The sequence below is a fragment of the Nanorana parkeri genome, unplaced genomic scaffold (genome assembly GCF_000935625.1).
Source record: "Nanorana parkeri isolate BGI_ZX_2015 unplaced genomic scaffold, ASM93562v1 scaffold396, whole genome shotgun sequence".
Taxonomy (NCBI): Eukaryota; Metazoa; Chordata; class Amphibia; order Anura; family Dicroglossidae; genus Nanorana; species Nanorana parkeri.
Window position 1 is genome coordinate 987,339 of NW_017306664.1, and position 20,517 is coordinate 1,007,855.

The 20,517-nt window shown below is 40.1% G+C and overlaps 1 protein-coding gene across 1 annotated transcript in view; it reads right to left on the reverse strand.

The window, feature by feature from the left end:
* LOC108789430 (neurexin-1) overlaps positions 1-20,517 on the reverse strand; it is a 706,321-nt gene that overhangs the window by 434,211 nt on the left and 251,593 nt on the right. The window contains exon 11 of the mRNA XM_018559452.1: positions 17,543-17,724. Coding sequence (XP_018414954.1) covers positions 17,543-17,724 — 182 coding nt within the window. The remainder of the gene's footprint in view (positions 1-17,542; positions 17,725-20,517) is intronic.

A 20,517-nucleotide genomic window follows, 5' to 3' on the forward strand; every position in this document is an offset into this window, starting at 1 on the left:
AGCTTTAGGACACTTTTTAAAGGCTAAGCTGTATAAAGTATTGTTATGCAGCATGTGGAGGATTTTTAGCTACTGAACAATTACAAGTCCCAGGATGCACTGCTAGCAGACCCACAATTAGAAGTGCCAATGCTGGCTAGAGGAAAAAGGAGGAACACAAGAAATTTGCAAAAATATACAGCGCTTCCAGTTTTTTTAGCAAGAGTTGTACCGAGTTGAATTTCATACCCCACACATGGGGCTTCTCTTTGTCTTTCTCATTAAAATTGATGTAGACTGTGACATCTGTAGATGTTGAGGATGCAGTCCCAGAAAAGTATTTAACATCTGGGAAGTGTTGACCATCTGACAGCATTTCCAGTGTGTTAGTTTTTGCCACTATAAATTTGATGTAGTATTTATCACATCCATAATTAATCCTAACTGCAGTCTACCCCTGTGCTTTTAAGCTATGTTTTCTATTTATCTTTTAGACCAACCTTTAATCCTACTGTAACCTAATTGTGAATTAAGTATTCATATATATTATCTATTACTGACCTCAGATCAGCTGATGACCTTCTCTGCCAGCTGTGGCTTCTCTGGCAGTTATGCCATCCACCTCACAGTCTACCTCATAGAGATGGTAGGCCATGATATACTGCACATGCATCACCTTTTCTCCAAGGGGCCTAATAGAAAGGTTTGTCTTTACAAACCTGAAGGGAGGCATAGCTTTTCCACTGGTCTGAGCTGAGGTCAGCATGCTGGTTGAACATTTCTATCCTGTCTTCACATACCCTAAATTTCTGCATCCTGTAAACAAAATCTAAATAGGCCCCTCTAGCCCTCCAAGTTTCATTTGATGAGTTGTTTAATTTTTTTGAGTAACTAAGTATTTTCTTGCCATAAAGACAAAACTGCTGTCCACCAACTATAAGCCTGGATCACACGCTCTCTGTCTAATAATCATTAGAGTAACAGTCTATTGTTTTTAGTGGAGAATGATCGGTCAGGATCAAAAAGCAAGCCAATTCTACCAAAGTAAGCTGTAGAAAAAGCTCATGCACAGGGGAAAATGAATCATTAGTGGTGAGGTGCAAAAAACAGCTTACTGTAGCAGATGAACAAACTTTGGCTTGCTTTACTGTTATTTGTACAATTTGCCTGAAGGACTGCAGAGGTTTATTTGTGCTTTACTACTTTCTTCCCTCTGCTCAGTGAGCTAAGAACTAAGATAGTTTGTCCACCTTTACTGCTGCTGGGGTTGATGGATTTACACTGTACATTAGTGGTAGATGAGAGCACCTTAACAGTGGTTCTAAGGCCAATTACTGTAGCCACTTTGAATGTCATGTAGCAAGCTGCACCCATGTAATTTCACTCCTCCAGAAATCATTTTTAGTATCTAGTTGTAGTGGAATTGGAGAGCAATTACAGAGACAGAATGCCAGAGGAAAAAAAAACAACTAGAGATGAGCAAACCAATTTGTGTGGCTCAGGAGCTGCCCTGTATTGTACCAATTTTTTGCAACTAAAGGTTGTGCTGTTATAGTAGTGACATTCAGTGGGCTCCACCATGCTGCACTTTATGACCTCTCATCCTATCCTGTGCATGACTAATCTTTGCCAGATAATCAGAGCAATGTGGGTCTTCAAAAACACCATTTTTAATCTATATTGAATGTGATTGGATCTAAACAGTTACTCAGTGCTGTTTAGATGCTACACAGTCATATTGCCAATTAGACTGTTTTTACACATTTTCATCTTCTATTCCATCAGTTTTATAACATAATTATATAGTTAGGTTGAAAAAAGACAAAAAAAATGAACGAACAAATAAATGGAAACCCCCCATATACAGAAGTGTTTACCCACAGTTGATCCAGAGGAAGACATAGTTATAAAGCATATGTCAATTTGTTCCAACAGAAGATAAATTTGTTTCCTTATCTCCTTTCGCAATATGATATTCACTGGATAAAGAATCTCTGGGGTATTTACTATAAATGTCAATCGGCAGTTATATTATGTGCATTTAGGAATGCAGCCAGTTTTTTTTTTTTTAACATGTCATTACCTATAAATGTTAATAGCCAGTTATATTCTGTTCATTTAGGAATTCAGCCAGATTTTTTAAACAATCACCTGAGCTGGCTAGAACTAGTTCCTGAGGGTGTAAATCCCCCATTTTCACAGCTCTTACTATGAAGAAGACTTTCCATATGCAGAGGTTAATTCTCTTTTCTTCCAGATGCAGAGAGATCCCCCTTGCCTTTTGCAGTGACCTTAAGTGAACAATTTTGCACCAAGGTCACTGTGTGGGACATTTAAGTATTAATACATGGTCATCCTATCCCCGATAATCTTCTTTTCTCAAGGGAGAACAAATTCAGTTAAACTAATCTTTCCTCATAGCTGAGCTCCTCCATGCCTCTTATGAGTTTAGTTGCCCTTTTCTGCACACTATCCAGTTCTACAACATCCTTTTTGTGAGCTGGTGCTCACAACTGAATTTCATATTCTAGATACAATCTTACTAATGGTTTGCAAAAGGACAGGAATATGAGTTTGAATTACTAAAGGCAAATAGGCTGTTTACTTTGCAAGGGAAGTTTCCCTTAGTTTGGTGAATGTGTTGAAATGTCACTTTGCAAGGAATACCCAATTGCGTGCAAAGAAAATAAAAAAAAACAGTATTTTTCCTTGCACTTGATTGAGTGATGGTAGTCAGCAGAGCTTCAACTCATTCACTAAATTAACAGCCTATTTGCCTTTAGCAATCCAACCCCCATATTCTTACCCCTCAGCAAAACATTAGTAGACTTAATATAGGATATGCAATTTAGTTGTGAGCACCAGTTAGAAAAAAGGATGTTGTGGATGTGAATTTATTAAAGGATGTCCTGAAACAGCCTTTAGTAAATCAACCACTGTGTGCCTCTCTCTAGAGTCTATGGGGTGAAAGTGTCAATTTCACTTACAGATCTCCTCCCTACACCACCCCCGTGACTGAACAGTGAAAGGAGTAGAAGCACACTGATGAGCATATCTCTTTGCATATGTTTTTGCCACTTTGATCAAGTACTCCTTTCAGCATGTTCCTTGCACTGAAACACACCTGCTCCTTGAGCTGCTTCTCTCTCCTCTTCTCTGATAAGAAGTCTAATCCAAGTATTTATACAACTTTAATTAAAAAAAAAAAAAAACATTTAAGGTTGTATTGATGATTTCAGAGCTGCATAATTTGTGTTTTTATTTTTATATCTGTTTGGAAATCGTGTTTCATAAGAGGTTTGTTTATCTCTAATAACAATACTTGCATTGGGAGCATCATGAAGCATAGTGATGGCTCCACTAAAACCAAAACCAACACCATCATCAGGAACACTTCAATCATATTGCTGGCAAGTTCATTTGGCATTTGTCTACTTTCTTTGGCTGTTTAAAATGAAGCTAATATAAAATGCACATCACTGTCAGTGATGAAAGTTGCAGAGCGTAGCTGAAATGGAAACCTGTAATAACATTTATACAGCTTTTCTCGATCTGTTATCCACTTGATTTTGAATGTCTTTTAATAGATTCCTGTGTAGGAAGTGTTAATGTGTGGGTGAATGTGTTTTCCCTGCACAAAAAGGCACATTACATCCTTTAAAATTGCACAGTGCATATTGATGAATGCAACTAAATTAATTGATCCACAAACATTTATTTGGCTGCCAACAAAGAAGCAGTAGTAAGCTAGTTTATCTCAGCTTTGCCTTTTCACCAGGTATTAAGGGATAAGGTTTATGTAAATGTATTCTGAAAATTCTCTTTCTGTGCTGTATTCAGAATGTATTCCAGGGCAATTAGAAAAAAAGAGCATATTTAGTACATGTCTACAATACATGCACATTTTTCCTTGATTTATTCCTTTAAATATACTGCAAGTACAAAAATATACATGTTGATTTGCCAGAAATAAAGTGTGCTACTAAATTCTCCATGGGGTTTGCAACACAGTGCCTTTGCTACAATGAAATCCCAACCATTATTGTCAGCCCTACCTAGTGGACTGGAGAACTCTGCCTATCCCCACCCCTCTTTGTCCCATGCGTGTGCATACATAGATTTTTTTCCAACCTCGACTCCCACGAGCCTATCTACATACACTAGCGTAGGGAAAGGACTTTTGATAGATGTAGTTATGGGGGCAAGCATATGTGAATAGGAACTGAGCTTCCAGCCTCTGCTCCTGCAAGAATTTTACAAGTGTGGTCATGAGATATCAGGGAATAAGTAAAACTGTTTATCTTTAAAGGAACAAAGGTAAAACTAAAGTGACACTTAACTAAACTTTAAATGAGTTAAATCGTAAAAATGCATTCAAATACCTTAATTATGACTCAGCTGTAGGTCCTTAAATAATCTCTGAATTTGTGCTGACACTGTCCTTCCTTCTGGAGGGTGGCTACTTTTTTTCCCCATGGTCCCTGTGTGTGTTGTAGAGTAGCCACCACTCAAAGCTCACTCCCGTGACTACAATTTCACATTTAGTTTACTAATTTGTACTGAGATTGTAGTCCATCATGGTAGTGAGCTTTGAAGCGGTGGCTACTTTACAACACACACAGGAAACATGGGGAACAAAAGTAGCAACACTCCAGAAGGAAGGACAGTGTCCGCACCAATTCAGAGATGATTTGAGGATCTACAGCTGAGTGATACACAAATAGGATACATTTTTGTTAATAGTTAAGGTACTAGGATGCGTTTTTACGATTTAACTCCTGAGTTTAGTGTCACTTTAAAAAATAAATATAATGCCTGGACATACTCTAGAGGGGGTGGGAAAGATTTGGGGATATATTTTGGTGATACTTGTGCATAGATTTTGCCAAACTGCATGTGATTTATGGATTTGCTTGCAAATTGTAGTAGAAGACTCTTCTACTACAATTTGTAAGCAAATCCATAAAAGCATATGCAGTTTGGGAAAATCTATGCACAAGTTAGCCATTGATGTGAAAAGGTTGGAGTTTAAGTGATAACCTTCATTGGCTAAATTAAGTTAATAAAGATGGTAGCATCCAACTCAAAATCTTGAATCTTTAATATCCTAAACTGAACACTGGGCTGTCCCACCCTCACATTACCCTCCCCCCATTCCCTCTAACTAATCTCAGGCACAAAATTAAAAAGAAAAATCCTAAACCCCTAAATCTAAACATAGGAATTTTTTGGGACAAATGGAGAAGGACATATAATTTGCACTTAAGGGTTGCAGTTACATTAGGTGGCTAGATGTTGTTATGCTTTGTTCACAAAGCAAATGGGTATGGCACAGCAGTGGATATAATGCTCTGTGATAGCTCACCAGGAAAACAATCTGCATCTAGTGTTTCTGTTTGTGTAGGTTTTATGTGGATACTTCAGTTTCTTCCATCAACCTAAAAATACCAGTAGATTAACTGGAAGAAATTACTAAATGGTCCTTGTTTGTCTTTAGAAGAACATCAGAATGTAGACTTCTTTGGGGTAGGTGATATTATTAATGGTAATGTATTCTGATAACCATTGTAGAAATTGTTGGTGCTTTTATAACTGAAAATAAGGAAATAAAGGAGTATGGCTATACTTGGCAGCACGCATCTGTCTCTGGGGGTAGTGCCTGTGGCTGTGAGAATCTTGCAATGCCTCCTGGGATTTGCAGTTCCACAACTGCTGGAGGGACAGAATTTGCCCACCCGGTATAAAGTGTGTATACATTTTCCCCACGTGTTCATAGGGTGATACAGTTCTACAATCTTCCATTCTAAGATCCTTTTTCAGGCCTCTCCCCCTGCCTTATTGTTAGAGTGAGAAACGGTAGTGTTACAAGGTAGTATGTAATGAAAGAATGAAAGAGGGATATATGTGCATGAGTAAATGTACAGGATCGTGAGTGTAAAGGAAAAGTATTGGTAGAGTAAAATTTACTCTTCCTAATGGTTTGAGCTGGCATGAGACACAGCAAAATCACCTAGTGCAGTATCCCAATGAACATGCTGCAAGCATGTCAAAAAAGCATAAAAAATAGATTTCATCAGAAATAACTGCTAGGAAACAGATTCTTTAATGCAGAACATCTGCCAGTACGAGGTCTCTTTGTGCAGTTTGGTGTTTATGATTCTGGAGACATTTTAAATAATAATGCCTCATTGGCATAATTATTTTCAGAAAAAAAAGTTAAACCAGCAAAATTATAACCATTAGGAAGAAAATGGTAGAAATAAATGTTTTTTTTTTTTATATAAGATTAAGAAGCTTTCTTTCATCCCAGTTTCCTGGATACATTGCCATGAAATGAACAGAATAAAATGCTGAAATGTGTCAGTTTTTTTCCCTTTTTAAGTAACATGTATTTTTTTGTGTGTTTTGTCATTTACTGAGTACGCTCTACCTTCTAAGGCATGGTTTAATTTTCATTTTGCATTTGCTAAAATGCTTTTTCATTGCATGTTACTTCTTATAACTGGCATACATTATTTGCATTCTTATTTAGCACTGGCTGGTGGGTTCTGTTCACTGCTGTTATCTTATCTCTATAGTTATTGATAACTATTGATTACATTTTGTCAACCGCAGGGTCTATTTGGCTTAGATGTGTCAGCAATCAATTGGCGAGTTTATAGCCCTGTTGTTTTTGCCATTTATTGTATTTGAATATTTGTTTTCTACAATAAAGGTGCATTTGCACCAAAATCAGAAAGTACTTGCAAGTCAACCACAGACTTTCAATTGTACCTTCTAATTCGTTGCGTTCTGATGCGGTTTTTATCCCTTTGTCTCCTTTAGGCAAGCTTTATGTGAAGTAGCATTAACATGTCCTGAGTGGACATACTTCACTGTAATGGCTTGCAATGCTTTGTGGTGTTGTGTGGTGTGTTAGCATGCGCTTTTGGCATTCTCTACTTTTTTCAGTACAATGTACGGCAATGCAACACAATGCTGCAGTACGAACTGTTTCCATCCACACCCATTCATTTTTCATTGCATGTGTGTTACCATCTATCTATGAATCTGTCTATCTATCTATTGGTAAACAGACAGCTGTGAAAACCCAATAGAGGTTTTAGCCCTTCCCCACTTTTACCAAATAATTATATTGGTTATGGTTTTGTGAAGGCTTACATTTTAAGGGATAATATCCCTAACAATCAATGTCTCTTATTTGGTCGATTTTGTTCTGTTATAATTAAAAACCTGTTTTATAGGTGCAAAGGTTACCTGCTGATCCTGCCAGAAATCCTATGAGGTGATCATTGTCTGTGCTCTCTGCTGCACTCTTATCAGTTACATTACTCCTAGCTACCTCTGAGCAGAACCATCCCTATAATGATGCAGGCTGAGGCTGTTGCCTCAGGTGACATCTCTTTGAGTCATGTGAAGGGACGGCAGGCAGTGTGCCTGCTGCCCCCCTTTTCCAGCCAAAATGTCCCAGGTTGCTAAGAGCCAGGCAAGGACATGTGTAAGGGCCATACACATCTCCCCACCCACCTCTTAACAACCTTGGACGCTCTGGCAGGCATCCCGCCCAGCTCCTGGAAACCACTGATGTCAGTGAGCTTGGTGGGACACTGCCCAGAAGGGGATGATGCAGAGCCACCAACCCCTTTAGCATACACAACACAACACCCTAACCCCCAGAACACCCCGCCTCCCCCGAAACATATGCCGCCAGTCCCCTCCACCTCAGGCAGCAAAAAGGCTATGGACACCCGTGCCTCTGAGGACTACATAACTTTCATCTATGTTATGGAACAGAGAGAGAGTGTAGCAGGTGTTTGCAGTCCCTTTTCTTTAGTAGTGTTCTGAGGTGTTGCTCCTCCATAGACAGTACAGTGAGTGAGCTTTGTCACCCTAAGGCCCCATTCACACATCAATTGGCCAGCACATACAGCTCCATGCTGCCTTCATGACCCTATTGGGCAGCTCCTGGGAAGGACAGGTGCTGCGTGTGATTAGTACCCAGCCCCCGTCCTTCTCTATGGACTACGCGGCCGTACGCCCCCCTACGCTCACCCGCCCTGCACGTCCATGCGGGTGAGCATACTCATACGCTGACAGGATGTATCCTGTCTGTGTCCTAGCCAGGAAACACGCACCCGTATGGACCTGCACTTGAGGTGAGCGTAGGGGGGCGTACGGCCGCCTGTCCTTCGGCCGGCACATACAGCTGTATGTGCTGGCCAATTACAGTGTGAATGAGCCCTAAAATTAAGCCCACTAATTAATTACTGGTTGGGTTACCAGGAAAAAAAGCATGATATAGGAAAACTAATGGAAATAAAGGAAAACTAATGCAGCCACCACATCTAAGGATTGGTAAGCTATACTATATTACATGTTTGGGTAATATTGAAATGGTCCTAACAATGAATTGTTGAAATACAATACTAGAGATGTTCTTTAGGAGTTCTTGCATGTCTTTCTCTAAAAATGTTGTTCTGACAGGGGCACGTTAGCTTAAGATTCTGTCCACACACCTTTGATGACTTTATAGCTAAAGATAAAAATAAACATCCGCTTATTTCTGTCTCATAGGTAGAGATCAGTCGGGGCAATGGGAATTCACTCAGGTAGAAAATCTATAGATTTAGGGTCATCCCAAAGATTACCTCTATTCTTTGGAGTCTTAGCCCTTAGCTCTAATATAAAGATAGAGATTTATAATACAATTCTCTTCTGGCTCTCAGAGTTTTGTTTGCATTTTTTATGTACGTGGCTATGAATGCACTAAAAATAAAGCAGAAAAAAGTGTAATTACTGTTAAACAATGCCGTCCTCCTTTAGACCAAGTAATATTGATTTCTTTGATTGTGTTCTGTTTTATTTTACCTAGGCTCATATATAGAAGCACAACAATTGGCTCTGTTATCTACAAATATATTATTGAGCAAAAACAATATATAACATTGTGTGTTTTCCTTTTGCTTTTATTAGAAATGACTACCCCCCTAAGATATGGTGCTTAAAAAACAAATATGTTTAATGTCTTTAAATGTATTTTTTAAAGTTAATTTTGTTTCTAAAGCAGTCACAGCAATCACAAGTAGAAAAGCCTGCCAACAGCAGCAGCAACAGCAGAGAAAGACCCTTGCTGTCTGTGTGGAAGCAGTGGCTCTTTGCAGAGGTCCAACACCCCTTCCTGCTGAGTTAGAACCAAAACTCTCCCATAAGCAGTGAAAATTAGCTTTTCTGATTGCAGAGCAATAGGTCTGACTTAGTAAGGGGCACGTCGGACCTCCAAAGAAGGACCTCTGCTTCCCCACGGGGAACAAGAGTCCCAATGTGAAGCTGCTGTAAGGTTTTGGAGAAAACAAGCAATACTCTCTGGGTGATTAACATACATTTCAATGATTTAAGTTAGTTGCAGTTTCCAACCTGTTTCTGTTCTGAAGAAAAAGCTGTTTGTTGCAGCATGTCATTTCCAAACTGATTCCTGAATGGGAGGGGATGGGTTAATTATAATCAGCTGGTGGGCTTCCTGGGTTGTAATAGGTAAAGTTGCATTGTTTACATCCCTTAAGTAGTAATTAACGCTTAGGGAGTATCTCACCAAAAAGCAAATGCTTCTTTTGAGGGATGCCAAAAATTGTACTTGTACCTAAGTGCAGATTTCTGGGAAAAGCAGTCATCCAATCACAGAAGCAAAAAGTGACATTCCTGTGTTGTTCCATACACCCCCCAGGTCGCCATATTGCATTGCATTTTTGTGGCAGCTTTAGAACATTACAGCAGCTGCAGTTTTTAATGGAAAGGTAATTTTTAATAACATTAAATTACAAAATGGTTTGTGTGACAATTAAAACTAATTTTTTTTTAGATTTTTTAAGATTAAAGCTTTTTTTTATTTTTTGAAAGTGGAGTCCTCTTTAAGTTTGGATAACCCAATTATCTCAATACTTGCCTGGCTGTACACTAAGATTGAGACCAGCTGTTTCCAAGTACACAAAGACTACTATACATAGAAATTAAAAGGTATCGAGCATTTAAGATAATTAATTTTTTCTTAATGTGCTTGAGATATTAATAAAGATATTTTTTTTCAAGTAACTATGGTAATAATTCTAAATGTATCATTTCATTAATTCCTCATTACAATAAAAACACTTTGTCATGTATTTCTGCAAAGTGATAAACACCTCTATGTTACTGCATATTCTTAACAATACCTGTGATTGATGTTAATTACATTATATTAATTCCCGGGGACTGGAAACAAGCAAAGTTTAAGGCTCAAATTAGCCAAATTAACTGAATCTGTAACATCTCATGGAAAAGCCTAAAGAACCTGGTTAAATGATAGGATAACAAACAAAAAAATAAATAAAATAACAGCAGTGACAGAGATTGGTATCATGAGAAAGTCCAAGGGAAATAGAAAAAGAAGTTTGATACAATTCAATCAAAATCCTAAGAAGTGCCCATTTGAACCAAGGAAAAGTCATTATTGAATTTAGTAAATGGAGTTTGCAGTTTGAAGAAAATTGACGAGTGAAGTTCTAATCTAGCACAAGATCCAATTAATGTGTGCCACTGTACAAGGTGGTAATATGTTTCCCTCTGTCTAATCTTTATTAGGTGGGAAAGTGGAACAAACATAACATTAAAATCAAAGCTTTTGGCTCTTGTAAGGGTTAATTTGAAGAAAAAAATCAATGGTAAATTACACAAAGGGTGGATTTTTCAATGTATTTCTGTTATTTAATCATATTGATTGGTAATATTGGTCATTGAACCATGAAACTCGGAAGCAGACAACATGTGAACCTGGGAAGAATATATAATTAATTAAATGTCAGTGGGAAATAAATCTTTAAACTGCTCATTGGAGTCAATGCCTTTTTTATCGATGGTGTGAATTTTGATTACGGCAAACTAAATATATAATTGTCCTGGGAAATCCCTGTTGCTAGAACAAGTACACATGGGATGTCATCTGCCTTTTCTTCCTATATTTATTGGGAACATTTTTTATTACATTTTCCTTATAATTTAAATTATTAAATATTATTTTATACGCCTTAATATCTATGTATTAATCATTTGGTAGATAATATAAATACGTTTTTGTTGATAGTTTAACTGGACATAAAAATACAAATTACATTGGCCCTAAATCATCAAGTTGCAATAACACTTCAAGTCTGCTAAACAGAGGTTAAGGAAGAACTCCGGGCAAAACTATTATTAAGCCTTGCAGTGGGGCTAAGTGCTCATTTTCGTCTTGTGACGAAAATTAAAAATTATACTCACCTGCAGCTAGCTAGCAGTTAGGAGGGTCCCTGCCACCGCTCTGGTGGTCTAAGGTCACCACGTCATCCACGTCTAATACAGTGTATATGATGTTAGGACTTAGAGTAGCAGCCAGCTGGATCTGAGATTCAGGTGAGCATAACTTTTTTATTTTCATCCCTAGACGAAAAAAAGCACTTAGCCCTTGCAGTGCGGGGGTAGGATCAAGTATTCCCTACAGTATCTGAAAATAAGTTGATGGCTATTCAGCATTTTTAAAGCAGATTTTGCATAAAAATGAAAATTTCTGCTATTTGCTAATTCCCGCAACTCCATCATGTTAAAATAGGAAAGTTACACCTGCAAAAAAAGAATTCATTGAAAAAGATACTCCAAGATTTGGAATCCTGAGCTACAAATTAAACAAGGGGGTGAATAACATGTTCTAAGGTTAGAATCTTGTACTTTTTCTCCTAATGTATCCTAGTCCCTTCTACCCACCAATTCCCATCCTATATTCACCTGGCCCCGATATGAATAGATATGAACAGAATGCAATGCACAGACACTTGTCAAAATCTTCTCAGCTGGGCCTGTGCAAGTGCTCTGCGCTCTTATTTTATCCTTTGGTATTTCTGAGTATACAGATGTAGTGTGTTGTTTTGCACTGTGCTAAAATAAAAGGGCTACTGTAGGTTTAATTTTTAGGGTGTTTAGGTGCACCAGTAGCAAATTTAGATGTCTGCATCAGTGCAGCGCACTCTTATATGCAATAATGCATGTGCATAAAGACAACAAATAGCCTGAGTGGGCCCTAAGTATAAGTGCACCAATGAACCTTTAGCAAATAAAATGTTTAGCTAATCACCTAATTTAATTCACTATATTTTAGCTAGATATAAGACACAAATTGAAATACTGTGCGCTAATTCACTTTTTAAAAAGAAAAGAAAATCTACAACAATGAAACACATTTTAGACTCAAGGCAGTTTCAAGTATTATTATCATTTTTATACATTAACGTAAGAAGCTTTAATTTGTTCAAATAGCAACGAGGAAAGTGCCGTAACCATCATTACTTATTGTTCTAATTACACTAACCTGAAAGCTGAAACCTGGCTGGCTGCTATAAGAGTATTGCACATCATTGCTCTTTTCATTACCTCATTTAATAAAGGCTGCTCTGTTGGTTACAGCTGGATAAGGTTTTCCCATGTACACTGCAAATAAGTCACTATCTCTGAAGCACAGACTTAATCGATTGAACTGACTATGTAAATGGCATACCCACAAAGTCTAAGCTCCGGGAATGGATTGGATTATTTGCAGGATGAATGTGTGAATTGAGACATCTAACCAATAGAGTCCATCTACGACAGAAAGCACAATTCACTGAAGCATATTTACTTTTCTTTGTTATGGGTACCTTGCTGCTAGTAATTCTCAGGAGATCTGATAATCCTCCCTTAGAACAGCAAACTGTTACATTTCCGAGGCATTGCACTACACTGCAGATAATAGGGATCAATGCAATTAAGATAACCCAATATTATCTTAAATACATATACGTATTGCATAGCTAAATTAGTCTGCTCCTACAATAATTAAGGTCTATATAAAAAAAACAAAAAAAACATGTCTTAACACATCTGAATCATACATTTTACACATCTCTAACTGATAATTGTTTTAAATTTCATGCCAGCACAGATATATCTATATAATCTATATATGCAGTATATATATTTCCTGGCTCAACTCATGTCGGCATACCTACGGGTCAGCTCCTCCCCCCTGACCCCACAGGACCACCTTTTAACTAGCTATAAAAGACAAGCTCCCTCCCCCAGTACCTGTTCTCTTTTTTTCCTCACTCCAGGCCACAGTTCTTGGATCCTCCCTGCCATCTCCCAGCCGGGTTCAGCCTCTCCCGAGCCTGGAAGACCCCTCCGCTGGCTGTAAATCTCCTTGGGAGCGGGTGTCCATCAAGCAGGCATGTGGGGAGCTCTGGTCTCAGGGTTTCCTATTTTTTCTTCTGCCGCGAGGTAGCGGCGAGTGTGATCCCTTCTGCGCAGGCGCCGGCGTCTGGGTCCCGAGATCTGCGCAAGCGCGTGGATCGCTATGGGGACGGCGGGACGCTGGTGGCCGCGCAGGCGCAGTCGGGCCGTACTCGGCCGGCCAATATAAGCCGCTCCTATCAGCGGGTAGCATGGGGGATTTAAAGCTCGGCGGGACACATTGTATCCTGCCTGGTTCAGCTGTTTCTTGGATCCTCGTGCTGCCACTGTGTGGGGCGTCCTGTTTCTATCAGTTGGGGAGTCTCTCTGTCTTGGTGTTTGGATGCAGGGGTAGTTTACCTGGGTCGCTGTACTTATTTTCCTGTCTCTCTCTTCAGCATTCTGCAGTATCATGAGCTCCCCTCGTCCTCTTTCTGACGCACTGCAAGCTACTGAAAGGTAGGGAGGCAGTATTGGCGAAGATCAAAAGATTAAAAGAGTGGCATAATGGATATATTATAATATTTCTTTGCCTTTCAGGAGTAAGAGCCCTGGGCATAAGAGATCTAGAAAACGCAAGATTAGGAGGCGCTCCTCCACTTCGGATTCTTGCCATGAGCGCTCTCCACAGCACCATAAACATAGATCACATGCAGATCCTGCGTCCCTGCCGTCCAGAGGACAGGACTTCCCACCAGGTTCCTGCTGGTCACGTTCTTCACCAGCCCTTCAAGGAAAGATGCTGTGTCAGGCATGCCTTAAAGAGGTAGCCAGGGACAAGGACTCGGACTCATTGGAGATTAGATCCTATATTCATCAGGCCGTGAAGGACAGTCTGCAGGATTTACTTCCTGCGGTGGCATCTACCTCTCGGGACACGGCAGCACGACCTAGGGGATCTAGGCCAGTGAATGTGTCAGATGAGGGAGAAGTATTCTCAGACGCCTCCTCCATCCATGAGGGGCAGGAATTCCTTTCCTTTGATTTTAGTCTAGTTAAGCCCTTCATCACGGCTATTAAGAAGGCCATCGAATGGGAGGGCGCAGAACCAACAAAGGAGGTTCCAAAGTATTTCCCAGGCCTAAGACGGGAAGGCCCTACCTTCCCGGTAATGCCAGAGGTTAGGGATCTCATTAAAGAGGATTGGGAGCACCTGGATAGGAAGCTAAATTTCCAGAATCGCTTCTTGAAGCTCTACCCTCTCGCAACAGTAGACACAGCACTCCGGGATACACCACCAGTGGTTGATGCAGCATTGCAACGACTGGCGCGCCACATTTTCCTTCCACTGGACAACTCAGTGGCCTTCAAGGATGTGATGGACCGCCGCATAGATGCAGATTTAAAGAAAATATATTCCTCGGCTGGGTGGGCATTGCGCCCCGCTTTGGCACTGACCTCTCTTTCGAAGGCCTTGAAGGTTTGGGTGTCCAATGTGGACACCACACTTAAACCGGGATTCGAAAGCACTCGGATAGTCCCCGCCCTAGAGGAGCTGAATCTATCTGCGGATCTGAGGACGCTTATCTGCATGTGCCTATAGCGGATTGCCATCAGAAATATCTCCGGTTTTCGATAGTGGGTCATCATTTTCAGTTTCTGGCACTGCCCTTCGGCCTGTCAACAGCCCCACAGACTTTTTCAAAAATGTTGGTAGCAGTTATCGCACTGCTGCGGCTCCAACGTATCAAAATATTCCACTACCTGGACGACATCCTGGTCGTGGGGAAGTCGAGCCAAGAGCTACTTGTCCACCGAGATGTGGCTCTGGAAACCCTCTCCCGCTTCGGGTGGCTAATCAATGCCAAGAACGGCGCAGGATGGAGATTTCCGCCTGTGTTGGCAAAGTTATCACTGTACGGGCCTTGCAGGCCAGGGATTGTATGGATCTGCTAGGGATGATGTCTGCATGTATCCCAGTGGTGCAGTGGGCACGGTGGCACATGCGGCAGTTCCAAACTTGCTTTCTGCGGCAGTGGAATCACACAGCTTTGGGACAGAAGATACTCCTGCCTTCAGCAATGCGAGGCGAGTTATACTGGTGGAAGCATTCCCCGTACCTCTCTCAGGGGCTGCCTCTAGGGCTGGGTACCTGGATCACCCTGACTACAGATGCCAGCCTGCAGGGTTGGGGAGCGCACTGTATGGGTCATCAAATCCAGGGTCGATGGGAGGGCCCGGTGTCAACCCAGTCCAACTGGTTGGAATTGAAGGCGGCATCACATTAAAGTAGAACAGTCACAGGCATATGCAAAAATCTTTTCATGCTGTATTAAAACTAAATGCTAGGCTAATACACAGTTAAGATATGTGATTGTCACCTATATTTAATTTTCTTCTTGTGGTGTTATGATCCAGGAAACCCTGTCATATAGAGTCCTAAACTCTCAGAGACCTCCCTGTACATTATACTGAAGCTGAGCAATGCAGCCTGGTCTAGGACAGGACATGAAAGGTATAGACTGATGAACCTTCTTTTTAAGAATCTTCCAATGTTAAATAGACAGCACACCCTGAGAGAGAATTGCCCTAGCAAGTCCCCACCAACTTATCTGCCCTCTTTTCTAGCTTGATAAACATGCAGCCATTGCCTGTGTCTGTGTTGTGAGACCGGAAGAGTGTCCATGCACTTCAGACCTGCTGACTGGTCCTAACCATGGATAGGAAAACTACTTCCTGGTCGGGTGAGAGAGATAGGCATTAGTGGGGAGCCCACCTTTTACATACACAACAAAATGTCTCCACAAAATGGTGTGGATTGCTTTTGGGTGAATATAACAGAATGTTTGCATTTTAGTAAATTTTTAATCCGTTGGATTTTTGGCCAAGTTCATTTCACATGCATTTGTTTGCTCATATCTACATCAGAATTTACCCAGCCTATGCTCTATGTGTAGTGTAAACACACATATAACAGTGTAAAATGATACATTCTTGTTTATTTTCCATTTAACTGTGAATTATTTCCCATTGTTGAGGACTAAGGCACTAAGAAACCGTATGTGAGGTCCTGTAATGGGTTGTGTCACTTGTCTTAAGCAGTGAGAACCAGTTTTGACCATTATCAGATTTTTATTGCATTAATCATAATTAGGGTTGCACAGATACCAGGTACAGTACTCGGTACAAGTACGAGTCTAGGACTCGTACATTTGGACGATACATTTGAGCTCCAAGACTAGACTAGAGAAAAATTCAAAAATTAGGAGGCAGCTGTCATTTGTAAGGAGCACACAGAGCTCCTGGGATTTGTATATTTCTGTTTTAATGTACGATTTTGTTTTTATAAATATAAATAAAGGGATGCAGATACCAGTTTTGCGAGTACGAGTACTGATACTTGCCGAGTACTTACAAGTACGAGTACTGATACATTTTTGTTTATTGTAATGTGACTGTTTTTCTAAAACAATACAGACTAATAATTTCAGGACAGTGGTGGAGTGCCAGAGCCAGGTCCCAGCTACAACCGCTACAACCCTGGTAGTTCTCATGAAAATGCCAAGTATCTGCACTGGTACTCGAAAAGTATCTGTGCATCCCTAATCATAATCCTCCGATGGTGAATTTCCTAAGGGAGACAGGATACGATCTATCATATGCTCATAGCTTGTGTACAACTGTAAAATCTACGAATAGGGATCACACAGAAAAAGCAGATGTTTAGAGAGCTTGGAACTCCTCTCTAAATGTATAGTTTTGTTTAAAGAGAGAACATTCAATGACTTTTGTTACTCTGAAATTACATACATATTATGAAATGGTATAGCCCTTCCATGAAAAAAAAACAAAGTCTCAGACAAATGAAACACACATTTATTTTGATAAAAATGTGAACTCCAAATAAAAGAAAAGGAAAAGAAACAAATGGTATGACAATATGGTAATGGTAAAAAAATATCAAAATCAACATAAAATCAAATATTTATGTATGAACACTGTTATGAGTTCTATGAACATAAAAAAATCCCAAATATCCTAATTTACTGTAGTGTTTTAGTATATATCCAACACAACATTAAATATAAAAAAAATGTAGTAGTATGAATATTTCTTGCATAGTAGAGATTTTGTTGGCTCCAAAAATTGTGCTAAATTGTGTTACATTTTTTACATATAAAAATATCACTTATCTATACATAGAACAAAGTACTTTATCAAATACAAATAGCTAAAAAGTATGTAAGAAAAATAGACATGAAATGTATTAACATACACATGATAAATGAAACAGATGGTTTTGTACAACTGATAGAACTACTGTCTATGTATGTACTTTGATTAAAACTTCCTGTACCTTCACATCCTCTTTCTATTTGTCCGTTACACAAAAGAGCATCTGAGATCAAGTCTGGAAGACGTCCATTCAGATCAACAGAAGCAAGGCAGCCTTGGAATCCTTCCTTGGCGTGTACAAGCTTTGGCAGTGTTTTGTACATTTCTTTGGCAACACCTCCTATGTATAGGTCACCTTGTAGAAAGAAAAGACAAAGCATTTGTAGCAATAACAAATGTATGATACATTAGCCTTAAACCAGTTAAGAAAAATGGCATTTCTTAAGTACTCAGCATTTTAAAAGTATATGATGTTTAAAACAATATGCACAAAAAAATTCACATTTATATCAATTTAATTATTTTTAACCCCCACATGACCGAAGCCTTTTTTTTCTTTTCATTTTTTTGCACCCATGTTATAATCCACATTTTAGGCCTGAAAATTACTTCAAATCCCTAAACATTATATATTTTCTATAAGCCAAGACCCTGTAAAATGTCAGCAGTTGCACATGTTTATGTTGCATGATAAAAGCACAATTTATTATGAAACCCCAAAATTTAGTAAAAAATGCACTTTAAGCACAATAAAATACAAATTTAAAAAAAATAAAATATAGAGGATGAGGTTACAACGAGCAAATAGATACCCAACATGCCCATGTTAAAAAATGTGTGTGTCCGTGAAACTGCAACAAATTTCAGTACCCCAAAAAGTCCACAGACACTTTAAGAGTCCCTACAGGTCACCAGTTTAGAGATACAAATAAATATTTGCACTAGAAATATTGCTCTCACTCTGGCATGTGCAACAATACCCAACATGTGTAGCGCAATCATCGTTTTTGTACACAGGCACACCCGACGCGTGTTTATGTGAAGACGCGCATGCTCACAGGGGTAGGGGACTTTACTTTTTTTTAAACTATTTTTACATTTATTTTATTTTTAATATTATTTTTAAAAGCTGTTATTTTTTTATTACTTTTATTACTTTACTTTAATTGCTATCACATAGATGTGATAGCATATTGGCGGTGACAGGTACTCTTTACTAGGTACCCCCAGTATCACCTTTACACATGAAAAAAGCTGCATCACTCCCGTTCCCATAGTGCGAGAAGGAGACCGGTGAATTGATGTATGCTGCTCTCCTACCCAGCTTCCCATTGACACCCGAGATGCTGGTCCTGGTCCCGTAGAAGGGGCAGCAGAGCCCGGGAAATACAAAGGGGGTGTCGGACGGGGGCGCAGTTTACCGGCCCATGGAAGCAACCTGGTGACAGCGGAGTCACCAGAATCACTTCTATTGTGAAGTCAACAGTCGGCTTTACAAATCTAAACAGAGTCACGGTGGCGAGTTTGTTTAAACGGGCCTATGTGCTATGTACGGCACTGGTCGTGAAGGGGTTAATAACAGTTTTATGATTTATTGGCTCACCTGTTATGCTCATTCACTAAAAGAAGACGCCTCACCTTGTATTATTTTTCACAGCTTAGGCACCTACCTTCCACAGGGTATATTGCTTTATACCCCATTCTTTTGTGTGCAGTAGAAACTGAGTTACAGACTTTGACAGTTCAATGCTCTTAATTTCCAGCCGGAGGAAAAGGAGACAGACTCTTGATTTACAGCTCTTATCTCACTGTCTGTGCACTCTCCAGACACAAGCAAGGTCATGGGAATGCAGAGGGAGAGGGCACACTCTCACATGAATCAGCACAAGCATGAAAACTGGAAGGGGAGCCTTGTTTTGTTTCGGGAAAGTGCAGAGACAGTTAGATAGAAGCTGTCAATCAAGAGTCATTCTGCTTTGCAGAGTGTGGTCTGGAATGAAGAGGAGTGAACTGTCAAAGTTTGTAAATTAGTTCCTGTTGCACACAGACACATGGGATAGAAAACAACATGTACTGTGGGAGTGAAAGGACTGTGCTATGAAAAATAATACAAAGTGTGACTTCTTCTGTAAGAGCTATTCCCCATCCCATATGCACAAAGACATATAAGGGTCTATTCACGAAGCTGCCGTAGGCAGCCGAGTAAATGACCGATCTGAAGTGAAGTGAGCCAAACACTGTTCGGCTATTCACTTCAGGCTGGTACGGCTGATTTCAGCCGTACATCGGCTGAAATCAGCCGTACATCGGCTCACTTTGCGTGACTTCGGGTCGGCCGAACATGCTCAGCATGTTCCGCCGACCGTAAGTGCAGAAGGAGTTCGACTCAGCCGATCCAACATCTGGATCGGCTGAGCCGAACCTCCGGCAGGCTTCTCACTGCTGTTCGGGCTATTCTTAAAGATGCCGAACAGCAGTGAGTGAATAGCCGAATGACGCTGAGCGGCATTCGGCTCGGCTGTTCTGCTCGGTCCCTCAGAGGGACCAAACAGAACAGTAAAATAGTGAAAAAAGTCAAAAAAGTAAATAGAAAACGATTGTGCGGAGCTAGCCGTGACAGCTAGCTCCGCCCAACAGTTTTTTATTGTCCGGCGGCTCTGCTGCTGTAAAAAAAAAAAGAAAAAAAAACTCTCCCGGGCGCTCTGGGAGCCTCCCGCTCAAAAGGAACAGAGGGCGGGTACAATGCTAGTTCACTATTGGCTATTGCAAATTGAAATAGCCAATAGTAATGTCCCAATGCTTTTCAATGGGAATTTTTTTTTTCTATTTTGACATCGATCGTGTCAGAATAAAGAAAAAAAAGGACACAGCAGTGTTTCTCTCCTTGGCGGCCGGGAGCCGGAGACTCCTGGGGGGCCAGGGAGAATAGCTGTTTGGAGATCAGTGTCCCTGGTTAGCAGGTAACCAGGGATGCTGATCTCACTGCAAGTAGCCGGAGCCAGCCGTAAGATCACGGCTGGCTCCGCCCAGCTGTCAGAAGCAGGCAGCTCCTTGTGATTTCTTGGGACTTCCAAGAAACATATATTACAGAGTCTGTCCACTGAACAATGGTAATAATGTCTCTGGTAGATATAGTAGAGTTAAAGCACCTGCAAA